Genomic DNA, 16,159 nt, shown 5'->3' on the forward strand with positions numbered 1-16,159 from the left:
TACCATACCATGCTGCTAGTGTCTCAAGGTGATACATAGCTTGCTCATGGTGTGTGCTAGCCAGGAGCCCCTTGCATGAGGTTTGTTTCATTCAGATGGCTTCAAACCACCACTGTTTACTTTCAGATTGGACCTGTCTGTATGCTAGCTATAGTGACATTTTTTCATTGTGTGCACAAACAGTATCACTAGCTTTGGGCTTAGAGCCGTCAGAGGGGTTGATTGGCTAATTGAGTGCAGCCATCTGTCCTTGTCGCGTGCTCTTGCTCAGGACCACCTGCCCCTGCCTGCATTTGCGCATACTCTCCACACTACCTGTAATTGTGTGTGTTTATAGCAAATTCATCTAAGATGCTATCATTACGCATACACACCTTGCGTGCTCTCCCAACAGTTTGCATTCTAAGAATCTCTCTGCGCTTGGCCAGTTTCATCTTACACTCATTTGAAAATTGCTAGTTGAATTATCTGAATGGGTGTTGATTCAACATTTGGGTTGTAAACCCTCGGCCGACCAGCTGCTAGAAAGTATTTCCCTGAACACTTCGATCATTTCCATGCAAGAGAAAATTCAGTTCAATAATTTCCATAAAGTTGTACCTTTTAAGTGAAGAAAGTTTGCCTTCATGCAGTCATGATGATAGGGATTACCAGCATTAGCTTGGAGACATTTATGTTTAACTTTGTGATGACTATAATTAGGAGTTGTCCTCTCCCTGTTTTTAGAAGAATAACATTGTTTGTAAATTACTCTGTTCCTATCAGGTACTATGATGGCTAGTACCAAAGTGAGCAGCAACAGAGTTTTGCATTCCATGCTCTGTGATGCTATTGCCTGTCGAGGCAGAGTATTTCCTGGCTGGTTTCATTGAGTAAACCACCCAGTGCGACGGTATAGGCCCTATCTCCTTCTCCGAGGCGCTATAAACAGGAAATCTCAAGTCACAGGTACTAGAGGGAATGAACGTAAAAAGTGTCAGTGACTTGATATGATATATTTCTAAACTGAAGCTTGTGTGCCAATTCCTTGTTCTTGTCAAATGAATTGTGCCTGAGCTCACCGTGCATTCACCTGAAAGTCAATCAATATATTTGGCTTCGACTCTTTCTTCGCAGATTGAAATTTAAGTTGTCTGATCAGATTTCATGATTATTAAGGGTGAGATTATTGAAGATTTGTGCAGAAATGTGATTTATTTCAGGTAATAGCACAATCTGACTCTATTCACTTGCTATGTATTTTTCTTGTCGACAGTTTTATGGCTAACCTATGGATAAATGTAAATTTCTAATGTTGTATTTCAATCCTCGCTTCTAGCCCAGAAAGTCACGCTTACTTCACCCATTGATATTGTCCCATCAACCGGTGTTAAAATCTGTAGCACCGCCCCCCATCTCATGATTGGTTGATGAAGCGCACCGGTTTCCTTAAAACCTCCGTGATTCATTTCAATGAAACATAACACGAATCAGACTCGAACGTGAAGGTTGTTAAGTAATTTTGTAAATATATATTTTTCATTGGATGCTTATTACTGGACTTGAAAATATTAGCCGCAATGAGTGACACACTTATGATTGGAATATATGAGAACACGAAGATTCCATTAAAGGACATCACATTTGGAAGCACGCAAGTGAGCCCGGACTCGAGGACGCCATACTCGGATGCGACGCAGTGCAAGAAACATACAGACCATGTCAAACGACCTATGAATGCTTTTATGGTTTGGAGCCAAATGAGACGGAGAGCGATCACAGAATATGCACCTGACTTGCATAATGCAGAAATCAGTAAGAAACTTGGTGCCATTTGGAAAACTTTTTCTGATGCTGAAAGACAACCATTCGTAGAAGAAGCCGAGAAGCTCAGACTATTTCATCTACAAGAATATCCAGACTACAAATATAGACCGAGGAAAAAGAACAGCGAAAATCCAGAAGTCAAGAAAGTTGCTCAAGGTGAGTCTAGCATAAAATTTGTAGTAAATTTCAACTTTTATTTTACTAAAAAATATAGTATAAAATTACCGTAGTTTCCATTCCTATTATGCTATGTATTTTTGTATTTGATGCATTTAACTAAGTTTAGTAGCAATTTTTTAAGGTCATATCTTGAGACGCATGTAATCCTATTTGCAGAGCGTATTGCGGTCTTAGCAAATCATCCTTAGTGTTGCCAAATTTCTGTGATTGTATGGTTTTATATCTAATCTGTAACATCCATTAAAGTCACATCTCACGAGTGTCATGGTAATTAATATTTGTTCATTATCTATTCCAGCTAAAAGCAAAGTGTCCAAACAAGCATCTCGACTGAAGAAATCGGAAGGCAAAACGAAGCGTCTCGTTATCTCCAACTCAGGAAACCTCAGCCGTCTTACTTCACTTGACAGCTGCACATCTAGTGAGGGGCGCATGTCTTCACCTGTGGCCAACATGCAACCCGGGGAGCCACACTCGCAAGGCATCTATTCAGGTGAGGAATGCAGTGTATTTGGAGATACCCCGGAGTCGAGCCCTTGCAACAACAACTCTATGCATTTGGATTACTACCATCAGTCACCTAACCAATGCTCGCCCATAGACAGCAGCCTCTACAGTTATCCCCAAGCCCCTGGTCATCTCACACCACTGGCCACTTCCGCAGGACCTTTCGACTCGACCGCCCAAACCATGGTCAGTCCAACTGCCGAAGACCTCCTCAATATGGACGATCTCTTATATTGCCCAAATATGGATATTGATAGTGTGATTGACGACCTTGAGCTCGCAGATTACACGCAGGGAACCACAAGCTATAATCCACTGCACTTCTCCGATTTAGACTATAACATAGTGCCATCCGATGTATACTATTAAACCTAGTGCAGTCTGTTTTAGTCATAATTTTACAGATGCAATTTTTTATACGCATTTGAAAGGAATCAAACGCTATGCACAGATTTTTGCATGGACCATTTGATATTTTCAATTGCTATGCAGTCAATTTCATTTTGTGTACATATTCCAGACCAAGTATTCCTATTTATTTTGCTCACATAACATAATAGATTTCGCTAGTGATATATTTCCTATGGCAATCGCAAGATATGTAATTATATTCTAATTCTCTCCTCTCATTCTTCCTACTAGTTTTATATTAAATTAACCCTAATTATTTTGTGTATAGTTTTCTAGTTTCCTAACAAATTTTGTGTGAATCGTGTGAACAAAAAAGCATTAATGCTACTGTATAGTTGCCGTTATAATTTTGTACAAAGCCTTGGCCTTCTTGTATTATTGTACATTACATTGCTCATATCACAGATAACAGAACGTTACGTTCCCACAATATTATATTTATTCATTTTATATTTTTCACACACACAGATGTTTGGTGCACACTGAGAATTGTTGAATATTAAACAAATAAAAGTAGCACTTTAATTGTGGTCTTCCATTACTATGCCTCAGTCGGTTGTCGGCTTGGGTCAGCTGATCATTCCCATTGCAATATCGCTCATCAACATGAGACGTCTGATTAGGTTGTGGTTGACTTCAGATCTTTATGGTTTATTTATTGTTTATAAAGATAGGTAATCTTAATAAACGGGTATAAGTTGGCCTACACTCTCAGCCCTACTTCTACTAACTCACTGACTCACCATAGGTTGTTCAGCTGCGGTGTTTGTTGTTTCGCAGAGGGGTGTTAAGAATATCTTGATACATGCTTTGCTTTTGAGATTTCTGTGAGTGATATGTACGTATTCAATGGAGGCGGGAAAAATTGATCTTCCGATTATTTGCATTGCAAAGTGCAATAAATAGCTGAGCGTTGACTAACGTCGCAGCGCATTCATCATCGTTACATATTCCCTAAATCTTTCTCTTATGGCAGTCATTGTTGTATGACATCTGCATGAATCCAGATAAGAAGTTGATCATCAGGGAAGTGTGTCAGCCAGTGAATACAAATTGTCAACTAGACTATTATTCACCTCTACTGCGGTTTTAAAGAGTGGCTCTGAACAGTGCACAAGGCTCATAAAACACTTGGAAACATATATAGTTGTCTCTGATCAGTCGGATTTCAAGTACTTGAAAGCACTTAGCGCTTGTTTCACACTTAAACCATGAACCTACACTTCTCTATGCATTTAGACTCAATCATTTTGTTTTATGCAAATCTCAATAACCTGGAAGGCGTATAACACATTGAAAGCTGGGCAAATCGATACAAAGTGAACTATAGTGGCCCATATATCCGACAACTCTTTAATATTGCGGATGAATAATCGTTAATGTAGTAAAGAACTGCGCATGATAGTTAGCTTACTCTCGATTCCCCCGAGTCACTTCACACTAGGACATTTTCATTTGAGTTTGCATAATAGGTTAGTAGGTATATTGCCAGTAGAAGAGCCACACTCCGTATCTCTCGGAAAAACTCTCAACATGAGGAAAATTCTCTCGCTAGGCAAATATACACTTGATGGAGAAGTTCTTGGGTGTGGAAACTTTGGACGTGTGGAGTTGGCTACTCATTCCCTAACTAACGTAAAGGTATTGTTTGTCTTTCAGTTTCATATCATCTGTGGAGTAGCTTTCGTTCTTTGTAAGTTTGTTTCCCTGGAATCTTGTCAATTCTATTGGTTCTACTTCCCGGATATAGAGTTCTGACTATTTCATCCTGAACGTCAATATTCAGTTTGCTCTGGCAGTAATCATAAAAACACTGACAAATCTTCGTACTAAATGGCAGACTTGACTAATGACTCGTTGTCATTTTTCATTATTGATTTGTGGTTGGTCATCAGCCCTTTGCTTTAGCCAGGAATTGAAAATGTGTGGGTATCACATTGTATGTTTTGTCTATTCAGGATTATTTTACAGACGCAAGTTGAAGCATAATCATTCATCAACCACTCTGACTCATTTTGACATGGTTGACTTATGTCTGAAAAGAAGTTTTGGTACGCTGATGCAACTGTTTATTTTTATCAGCAATGTTTAGATTTGCACTTTATCTTCACGCGTATTTGAGGTTTATCACCCTGGATTCTTGGCAGCGGCAGCATAAGGAGTCAAGGGCAGTTACCGCTGATAGCCTAAGAATCGCTGTGCATAACTTTTTGGCATGTGACTATCACTTTTCACTAGACAACTTGTATAAAAAGCTGATAAGTCTGTGGTGAGCAATGTCCACCTATAAGGGGTCCATGACTTCATCAACCTGACAGCTAGCTGGGAAAACTGTCAGTAAGTTTGGCTTACTATCAGATAGTGATTGGGGTGGGGAAAAGTTATTATTATGTAATCGAGTCATCACTTTATCTATCCTCAAATGCAATGATATGAGATGGGCACAAAGTACTCGTTACCATACAGTCTCCCTTTCCCTTTCTTCTCTATACTCGCTTTGTGGTAGATGCTTTTCAGTTCTGAAGTCTACTCATGAGGTTTGAAGGTGGTGATGGTTGGTGTCAATTCCTATCATACTGTCATGATGGATGGCCGTTAGGGCAGCTGTGGTCTGGGGTATTATTATGTAAAGTAGAGATTTGACCCAATATTGAAAGTGATTAGTTAGCAAACCTGATTATGTAATATCCTATGCATTGCAATTTAGCAGTGCATGCCCATATTAGGTGCAATCAGATTAATTTTGTTTAGTGTCTCCTATCAGGTCAATCCGGTTAGACCATGCTCACTGGTTTCCTTCGGCTCTGATGCAACATGATACAGATTCAGATACACTTGAGCTGTTTTATGACTTACATATTATGTTGTTATCATTGGGCTTATTCAGTGCCCTTTCCCACCATTTGCGGTTAGAATTTTAAAGAACTTACCCTGGATGGTTTCTCCTTTTGAGATATTTCTTGGTCCTTTTTAGTGACCATTTTTTTAATGTCCTTGTGAGTTATTGAAATGATTTTAACCTTTATCTAAAGGTTACCTGCCTCAATAAAATATTAGTGAAGTCGTAGCCATAAGCAGGTACAGAACTATTGCACCATAGTTGTTGTTGTAGGGCTGCCTGGATGAACTTTGGGTTATAAAAGTGTCAAGGCAACTTGATATCCCCCTACTCCTATTGATAATCCATGGTCTGAATCATGGAGGTCAACTGACCATCATCGTAATTGGATTTATCCATCAATTACAAATGCATATCACGGTCTAAAATAAGCTAATTGTTATTATGTGGTCAGCTTAAGGAGTTTGTTGGTTCAAATGGCTGTCATCTCTAGCTCTGCCAAATGCTCTTCCTATTCATAGAACATCCATTTGACATGTTTGTTGTATCTTGCACTCCCTAGTTACTGAGTGTCAATCGTTCAGGCTATCACACTTGGCATCTGGCAAGTGCTTGCAAGTCACTGGTTCTACAGAAGAGTCGCATGCTGATTTGGCTTCCTTTTAACAGATTTGAGACTGCTGATAGCACCGAATGCTTTGGCTGCCTCAAATTAGTGGCAGGTATCTGCGTTTGCACTTCTCCCGCTGTCAAAGTTAAGGTGGACAGAACAGGAAGGCCACATTTATGTGATTAGCAAGTGCTGTCGTTCAGCCAGTGCAGGCATATTGCAGCAATCCTAAAAATTCTGAGTCCAGTAGGGCTGCGCTGGTGCTCTAAATAAAGCATTCACCTTTCTCATAATTTCTCAGGCGATATAAGCATTTTCCTTCCGTTCTTTGATTATGCTGGTGTCATTTAGTCTTAGACATTTCCTGTCAATAGTGTCTTTTACAGCGGGTCATCATAAAGGCATCGCTGAATGAATAATCTGTCATCCTCATGACTAACCGGCAGCATTAAATCAGCCACCATCGGCTAATCTTAATTACCGTTACCTGCCATCCACTGCCATAAACATATATGTCGGAGGTCAACTCGTAGTAAGCGTGCCTCCTCTCTCATCACACACTTTTACAACTTTGACTGTCATAAATTCCCTGTTTATCATTATGGCTGTCTGACTTTCATTCAGTAAAGTTATGATTTTGCCGGTGTAAGGGCTCTAGGGTCATATCAGTGCCTCTGCTTTTTTGCCTCTGATGTTTCACCACATCATTCCATACCTTCCCGCTCTTGGACATGTCACTCTTGCCCTACTCTATCAGCTACTAGTTAAACAAAAAAGGTTGATATGATCTTCTGAATCGTCAATAACGCTAAAACATAAAAAACTGATATTTGTTTATTGATTTCTGACGCCTCATTGGATCGATCTTTGCAACTGGTTCTATGTCACCTTCAATCATTGATTGGTGGTAATAGCAACAATACTAGAGTTGCGTCGAGGTCGAGAGCTTAGACTATAAAATTTTAAAAGTATGTTTTATTACCTTTAATTTGATCGCTTTTAAAAACATTTGACTACCGGTATTGTCTACACACAGCCATTTTTGCTTTGCAACACTATGAATACTTTCTGGCAACCCTCTGAATTGCTCTTTCAAGACTGACTTTCAACGAGTGACATTTTTTTAACAGGATCAATCTTTACAATTGAATCGACCCGACCTCTGTCGATCGTTGTTAGCATAATATCAGTTTATGGTTATATTTGTTATCAAACTTCTATAGCTTCAACCTTCAAATGATAAAATTTGTTTCAGTGGTAGTGATGCAACAAATCTGTTCTGTTTTAGCAAATTGACTATTTGGAAGGTTTTCTGCTTTATGTTGAGTTCAAATTATTAATACTCAGTAGCAAGATGGCCCATTTTGAACATCTGATTGCAATAAAACCTTTTTTTTTTATAAAATTTATTACTTTTTCTATGCATGCGTTTAACTCTAATTGTGATTTGAGATTTTTGTCAAAACTTTGTTTTTAGCTGACAAAAGTTTGTTATTATTAATATAATTTTTGTATTAGATAAACTTGGTTGCCTAACCTGGTGCATAATATTCATCATTTGGCCATAAAAAATAATAAAATGGTGCAATGTGGCTTGCCTCAAATATCCTACAAAAACTCCAGCATTTATGACATGTAGCCTAATAAGTTATTTTCAAGCACCGACGCAACTACAGGATTGAAGGTCATTTACTTATTATATCGTAAACAATGTTTATTTCTTTAATCGTTTCAATTTAGTTTCAATGACTTTTTATTAACCATTGACTAAGGTTGTCTTGTATGTACTGATGACCTGAGAGAGGGAAAGGGAGAAAAAGAAAGATGAGGCGAGGGATTGGTAGAGTAAGGGCAGAGAAACGCACAGCATATCTGTTAAGCTCCTATTTGAGTCATTTTATAATGGACTAAAATGGTTCGCAATAATATTGGAAGAACTTTATGAATTTAAACTAATAATCTTTAGTAAACAATTTTACACTATAAATAGAAGGAATTTTAAAAAAATTCTGGACCATTTTATATTACATTTGAAGACTAAAGTTTTTCTCTACTAAATGTTGCAGAGAACTTGGTCATTACAATGAATAAATACTGGTTCAACAATAGAATTGTGTGGTGATGGTTTATGAGGTTATTACAAAGTCTACCTAGAAAGAAATTGTAAATTCTGCCAGGATAAAACGTGTTGATAACAATTTGCGAGGAACCGTTTTATATATTTTTGGTTTTGAAAATGACTTTGCATATCTGAAGAGTTTTACATATTTATTTGCGGAAAAGGGCATTTGATCAAACACTTTATCTGTTTCATATACTTTTTCAGGTGGCCATCAAAATCATAGACACTAGAAAACTCACTACTTCGTATGCCAGTAAGAACTTGTACCGAGAGTCAAGAATTCTAGGGAAGATTCGACATCCCCATGTAGTTCGGTTATACGAGACCATGAAGGTAAAATATTGATTAAGTATATTTGTCTAATATTATAATAATTTATTATTAAAAGTATCATAAAGCGCAACTAAAATGGAGGCTTGGGCATGGCTATATATTTAGAGCACTACTGAAAATCCCTTACACGATTTGGTCTGAAGCACTGCTGGATGCTCTCCCTCTCCCTCTAGATTCTTTACTCACCTCTAGATTTTAAAGTTCAATGTTAGGTTTGGTTACCCCCAGTAGGTTGTGGTGTGCTTTATGTCATATGTCATAAGATTTTGGACACTGTTGGAGGTCTGAAAACTGACTGGAAGTTTTATGTACAACCTGAAACAACGGGAATGCAGCTTTGCTGAAAGTTTATGGCAGTAATAGCTGGTATCGTTAGACACTTGGTAAACGATTTCAATTTAAGAGCTAGAAAGTGACCTGAACCTACTGCGGCGTTTCTTGACTTGCATAATTGCTTTAGATTATGCAAACAATTTAAAATTTGCAATGATGCACTGAAAAAGAGAAACCCTTAGGGTGTTATTATGGAGAGCCCCTGATGATTGCATACATGGGTGGAGTAGGGGAAAACAATAGATTATCTCTTTCTGCAGGGCTTTTCGGTTAAATATGTTACTAATACTCTGCACCTGTCCTCTAAGACCATCCGAGTGTGTTGACAAACAATACATTACTCTCGTCTTCTAACATTGTCAATATGAATATCGCTCAGCTCCCTCATCTGTCTATCTAGCTTAGGTACAACCATCAGTTATCCACCATCACACATTCTTCACTATGTCCATAAATCAAACGCTATTGTTCTATGTGGCAAACTCTATTGTGCGTCTGCCAGTTATAATACTATTATCAAGGAAAAGATGATTTTCTCTCAAAGATTAATGACAGTGGCTTAATCTGTACAAGATAGAGCCTAGCATTGGTTCGGGCAACCATAGACTTGGACATGGGCACGTGCTCTCTTCAAGTGCGCATCGTGATTACAATATTACGCCACATAGCTCACCGATCTATAAGCTTCTTTTTACGATATTTGGGAGGAGCTGAAACAATGGATTATTGAAGAGATGTTTTCTTAAGAAGCTATACTTCTGTGATTATCCTTATTCCATTAAAAAGATGTTTTAGAGCGCGGTTTACTTAATTAACAATAGAAAATTGGGTTGAAGGCTCGGAGGTGAAATCAGTTCTAACTACCATATTTCCTACGAGTAATCCTTTAACTGCTGACTAGACTTACCTGTTTCCATATTTATCATCCACCGAAAACTGTACGGTAATGAATTTGTAAATAAAATTTTAAAAGCTACCGTAAAACCTGTAATTGACCGCCATGGCGCTCTATTTTTCAACCCTTATTTTCTAGTGGTGGTCAATTAAAGGTGGCATTCAAATAAAGGCTGGCTGTGTAGTTTTCAAATGGCTCGTCAGAACTTTGGGAAGATAAATTTAGCCCTATTACGGGCAAAGCGAATGTCGCCTATATTTTATATTAAATCTTTTGGATGCAATAAATCTGCGAGCTTACCTCCAACTTGTCAAAGATCTCTTAATAAATATGCATCGAGAAACCGAGAAATATCTCTATCAGTTGATATATATTGCTTGCAATTGACCTGCGATGATATTATAGCTTGTGTCCTTCTTTGCAATTTGTAGAGACATTTTTAATTTTTATTTCATTCTCAATTTGAAAACATATTTTTATTTTGTATCTACATTTAACAATGTTGCATAAAAGCTCATTGCATTCATTGATATGTTTGCTACAGTTTGCACCCAAAACTAGTTTTTTATGTGCAATAGAAGTGAAGTTATGAGTATCGATCCGTTGGAAGATCTGTGTTAAGATAGCCACAAAGATGCTATTAAATAACATGCTATAAATCTGCACATTTATAAGTTTATACAACGATAATCATAGATATAATAAACCTATTATTATATCTATGACAATAATCTATCAAATGATACAAATATATATTCATGAACAAGTGGCATAAATGAACCATACTTATATTACATGCAGAAGCAAAAATGTACATTTTTAAAACAAAAAATATTTCTATCGTTTGCTCGGATAGCTGGGTTCTGATTGTTGTTCTCGATGGAATGAACATCTTCTAGTTCTCCAATACCTTCCGCAATATCTTCAGGCCTCAACTCTTCTTCGGCACTGCTGAACTGGTCGGTATTAGCATCCAAACAATTTTTTGGCAGAGCAAATCTTTTATACGCTGCATTTAGCCTAAATGCAGTGTGTAAAAGTTTGCTCGCTAAATGTAACGTTTTGCCCAAAACTTGCAAACCATTTTTTAAATGCATACTCTCTGACCGTGTTAAACAAGGAGCTACTATTAGCGTAAGACAGATATTAATTGTTTCTATGGCGTTGCTTTCAAAGTTCATCTACCAACGTAAATTTAAACCGTTTTTATATAGGTACATGTACTTCAAAATATTAAGACTTCGTTAAACAAGGAACTACTTTTAGCCTGAAACTGCTATTGATTATTTCTATGGTGTTGCTTTCAAAAAATTGAAAAGCTTCAGAGTTGGACAGCGAGAGAATTGATTTTTATTAATGTTAACGATTCATTATTAATACGATTTTGTGGAGACTTTTCTACTGATCACTTGATATTATGGGTTCATAAAAATCAAAGATAGTCAAAGTGGTGGTCACATGGAGTTGGCGTTCAAATAGAAGGTGGCGCTCTATTTTTCAACCCTGTTCTCGTAGTGGCGTTCAACTAAAGGTGGCATTCAAATAGAGGTGGCGTTCAATAAGAGGTTATACAGTAAGTTCTTTCTAAATCTGAGACATAAACAATTTCTAACATGTTGCATGAGAAGTCATACATTCAGTTCAGTCATGTGATAAATTTTGCTGTCTTGCTAATGATGTTAGAGCACCGCACCAGATACTAGAGCGTCGCACTGCAAGTGTTTCGTCTTCTCATGCCAATTATTGGTACAATAATTTTTGTGTTATTGTAATTGTACTGTAATGCTACAAAATAAAATGGCAAGTGTAACATTACTTCGCATATTTGCAAACTTTCCATAAATTTAAATATGAATTTCTTGATAAAATGATTAGAGAAGTTAGTCTCGATCATATGATAGACTATGTGTGGCCAAGCGATGAACTGAGAAGATTCTGCTAGAATGCGGAGATTAGTATGTTGGAGCCGAGAGCTAGCCTCCCCTATTAGCTCATCTCAATGGCTCAAATAATTGCAGATAATAACATGCTAAATTAGCCGCAATGTAACAGAATACCGTTTATTCTCCTCTTTTATCATCCGACCGCGTTATTTGGTTTTGTAAAGTGTGTGTCAACAGCTGTATCTCGAATGACGGGTTCCATGTTATTTGCAAGGAAAACACGAGGGTAGATGTAAAGATGGGAAGAATAATAGTCAGCCATGCAAATGCGTCCCTGTCGGCTGCCTTGATATGTGAAACGAATGAGCGGACTGGGACTGGCTTGGCCTTGGGCTACCCGCACTCACACGAGCCGCTATCTCCATGAGTGCCGAAGGAAATTAATTAAATTTTTTGTCATGAGTGCGATATGAAGACGTTATTGAGCTGTTCAACTTCGTACTGCACAGATTATCTCCATTTAAGAAGTTGATAAGTTCGTTAGATGCGTAATCTCATACGCAGCTTTGAGGCCATTCTTGTCGAAGTATTTGTCTTTCCTGTAGATATAAATACATGGGCGTTAGATTTATGAGGCAAGTTTGTAAGGCCAGGAATGTTAAGAACCCGATAGAGATAATGCCTTAACATGATTATAAAACCGTGAGTTTCGAAAATGTTAAAATTGCTTTCGTCCTTGATCCATGACTAGACAGACAAACCCTGATCAGTCCAAATTACGCTAAGATTAAGTACTGCCAGTCATAGGCAGGCATAATCACAACTCGCTAATTGTTTGTACGAAACATTGAGGCTAATTTAAATGAATAACTAGCCCATTTATATCACTTTTGGAAAGCCTCAGGCGCTTCAATTGGCCCTTCTCCTTGATCCGTCGCATTAACATGGCAGCTCAAGATCGGCCAACTCTGGCATCCTCGAGGTCTGAATTCGGCCAGGGCCGGCATCCTTGAGATATATTCAAGACTCTTGAGGGCTGATTACTTGACAGCGAATTAGCGATTCATCGTCTATGTCTTGACCATCTGTCCATGCCAGCCCCGGGCTCCGATTAGGTGCAACTCTCAGCACCAAATCTGTGCCAAGCACTGCAGAGCGACGTATGACGCAGTGCTTTACACAATTTATCATTGTCAGTAGGCTTCTCCCGTGCTGTCTAATCCATCTAGACTTCTTTTGCCAGCATCCTGTCCCAAACCATTTGTGGGGTCTCTGACTGGAGTGTGTAACTAGGCAGGGAATAAAACGGCCCATTAACCACGTTTGAACGCTATACATGATCTTCCTACAATCAGGAGCAGTGCCTATCTTCGTGTACATATGTCAAATCTTTCTGGCAGGACAAAATGTTGCGAAACTGACAGATGGTCGTAGAGTCATATGATTTTGTGAGTATTCACGTTGGACTGGTTGGACTGAGCAAAAGGCAGCGATATCGCAATAGATTGTTTACAAAGGTAACCTCAGCTGGGTGCTGCCGAGTTGGGCATACCTCAACTGGAGGTGCTAACCACAGCACCCCATTCTACAGGCATGAAAGCCCTGCTAATCTTGACAGTTGCGGTCTAAGAACAGCATGCTTCTATGTACGAGGTATCAGTGCAATCTGTTTCAATTATGGAACTTTTGCTAGCAATCTACCATATGGGAACTAATAACGTCTAAAAAACAATAACATCTAAAAAACACGCCTCCCACTTCACTGTTCAGTCAGAAGGCTGCTTCAAGCTACTCCCATCTCTAATTTGTACCTTATTCAAATTCTCCCATCATAGCTCAGTTTAATGTTCACTGTTACTCTTCGAAGCCAGCAAATAGCATAAGTGTGAAACATATTCCACCGCATGGGAATCGAACCCGAATAATCAGATTCCTAGCCAAGCATGTTACCATCTGCACCACTCAATCAGCTTTCCACGTGCAAGAATAATTGTGTACATAGTTATTACACATGTCTGATCTCTCATGGTGCACGGGACGGCCAATGTACTAGTCATTCAAAAAAATGCAACAAAAATGTGAAATTAAATTGAGTAAACAGCGAGTGAATGGCAACCGTTCTTTAAGTGATTGCCTGGTGATGGCCGTTTGTGCATTTGTTTGTGTTTAGTAGAGAGTAATATTCAAGGTAAACTTCTATCAATTGACTAATCAGCAGAAGATGCGAGGCTCTCATCCTTCGGAGACAGCGTGTAGAAAAGTTTGAACTCGGTACAAACAAACTTAACTGTTTTGTTTATGTGATGATTTGTATAGACTGTCTCGATATGCATTAGCGAGTAGCGCCTAGCTTTCAATCGGGCCCATTCATCACTGTTTGCTCTTCTCCCAGTTACCTAATACAGATGAAACTCTACTAATTACTTCTTGCAGTATTATTTGCTTTCCTCCATTTCCAATACCTGATTCTATTTTACTTTGGTAATAATAGAAACCAAATACGGCTGTTGCCTAGTGCATAGTCTGATGCCTGGATATTTATGCTTCTGGCAGCCATAGACTCTCTAGTAGTCACCCGGTGGCTAGATGACCCTCTATTATTTTCTTAAGGTTACTTTAAAAATGAACTGGCACAAAATTTCACGAGATTTTACCAGAAAGCATCGGTATTTTTCTATCATTTGCGACTGTATTTAGTGTTTGAGTTGATCTGACTGCCAGGATGTTTCAAGAATAAAATAGGAAAAACTTGATTGCAGTTAAAATGCTCATATCAAGTGAAAGTGTGATTATGAGGTCTATAGTTGCAAAGAGACCTACAGAATAGCGACGCGTAACGCTGTAACTTGAACGCAATAGCTGATATTAACTATCCCAACAATAACAACTAGTGATGTCATTTCAGATGTATTTTTTTCTGAGCGTTTTAATCGCGATCAAATTTTGTCAATTTTGAAACATCCTGGCGGTCAGATCAGCTCAAACATCAAAAACAATCGCAAATGATAAAAAATAGCCTAACAATATTTTCTGAAAAATTTATAAAATTTTTCGCAAGTTCATCTCTAGCATGTCTTCGTTAATACAGCGAGGAGGCACCTTGATCAAAGGTTTACAATTAGGTAATGGTAAGGGCGTTTAAAAGGAAGATATGCATAACAGTCGATGAGATCCAATTTCACACCGACCTGCGGATGGTTTGACAAACTGTTTGAAGGATAGGATTAGCATCCCTCAGTGCAGTCAGACCTGCATGCTAAGCTGGAGCTAAGATGGTTTGAGGATTAAATAGCATACCGAGTTTTATTGAGGAAATTGATTTATTTTTTATCGTTGAGTTTTAGCTCATGAAAGTTATTATTACACGTATTTCGCAAGAGTTCCTCTGAGGTAATGGTGTGTTTATCTAATTGTGGCTAGCCCTAATTGCATTCTTGGCCTATAACAATACTGGCTTACACGTCAAGACTCTCTATCTTATCTCGATCCCATATTGTTGTTTGGCTAGTTTTCTTTTGTCTCTTCCAGTTTATTGCTGAGGATTATAGTAGATTTGTCACTTTTTGTAACGGTTAAGGTTGATTATAATATTTATGGTTAGGCAATATTAATAGTTTTATGAAAGTGGTGAACTTACAACACTCTGCCGGTGTCTCTTAACTCCTGATCACCCTCAGGTGAAACCTCAAAAACATGGCCACTCGGGTTTGACGCTATTTGATTCCATTTGTCTAAATAGACTCAGCGGGTGGCTTTATATGAAGGAGTTAAGATAAGCTGATTGTGTGGAAAGATTTTCACCGGTTCAAACCTAAATTTCTAAGTATATGTCGCTATTAGAGCTCGTTTGGATAGCCCAAACTGTATAGCTAAGTGCTACCCTCTCCGGCTGAAATTTATTTGACAAGATCAAAATCTGAACGCATTGGATACAAGTACAGTATCAGGTGAGGGTTGCGCAACTGCATGGCCATATGCACATACATGTTGAATCGCTGAGCATTATAATAGCTCGCTGTCTCTGGTACACTGAATAACTGACATCGGTCATAAAAATCATAGATCTACCAAAAGTTTCATCAGCTTTTAAGGCTTGGCAGATCAACAGCTTTGACATTTAAAATGCTAGGAAAGACCATGTTATATCGTCTTTCAATGCTTTGGGCATTGACCCTTCGATGAGTTGCATCACTCATGCAAATGTTATATTTCGATTGCCAAAGCTCGGTTAGAAGCACTT

The 16,159-nt window shown here is 38.3% G+C and overlaps 2 protein-coding genes across 2 annotated transcripts in view; both read left to right on the forward strand.

Moving 5' to 3' along the window:
* Positions 1–1,183: 1,183 nt before the first annotated feature.
* Positions 1,184–3,429, forward strand: LOC137402360 (putative transcription factor SOX-14). The gene is made up of 2 exons (XM_068088863.1): positions 1,184–1,962; positions 2,285–3,429. The coding sequence occupies exons 1-2, from the start codon at positions 1,560–1,562 to the stop codon at positions 2,860–2,862; spliced, it is 981 nt and encodes a 326-aa protein (XP_067944964.1). The 5' UTR covers positions 1,184–1,559; the 3' UTR covers positions 2,863–3,429.
* Positions 3,430–4,431: 1,002 nt separating this feature from the next.
* The window catches only part of LOC137385720 (uncharacterized), a 61,320-nt gene continuing 49,592 nt past the window's right edge, over positions 4,432–16,159 (forward strand). Inside the window, exons 1-2 of the mRNA XM_068072254.1 lie at positions 4,432–4,545; positions 8,680–8,808. Coding sequence (XP_067928355.1) covers positions 4,438–4,545; positions 8,680–8,808 — 237 coding nt within the window. The 5' untranslated portion in view covers positions 4,432–4,437. The remainder of the gene's footprint in view (positions 4,546–8,679; positions 8,809–16,159) is intronic.

This window comes from Watersipora subatra, chromosome 1 (genome assembly GCF_963576615.1).
Source record: "Watersipora subatra chromosome 1, tzWatSuba1.1, whole genome shotgun sequence".
Taxonomy (NCBI): Eukaryota; Metazoa; Bryozoa; class Gymnolaemata; order Cheilostomatida; family Watersiporidae; genus Watersipora; species Watersipora subatra.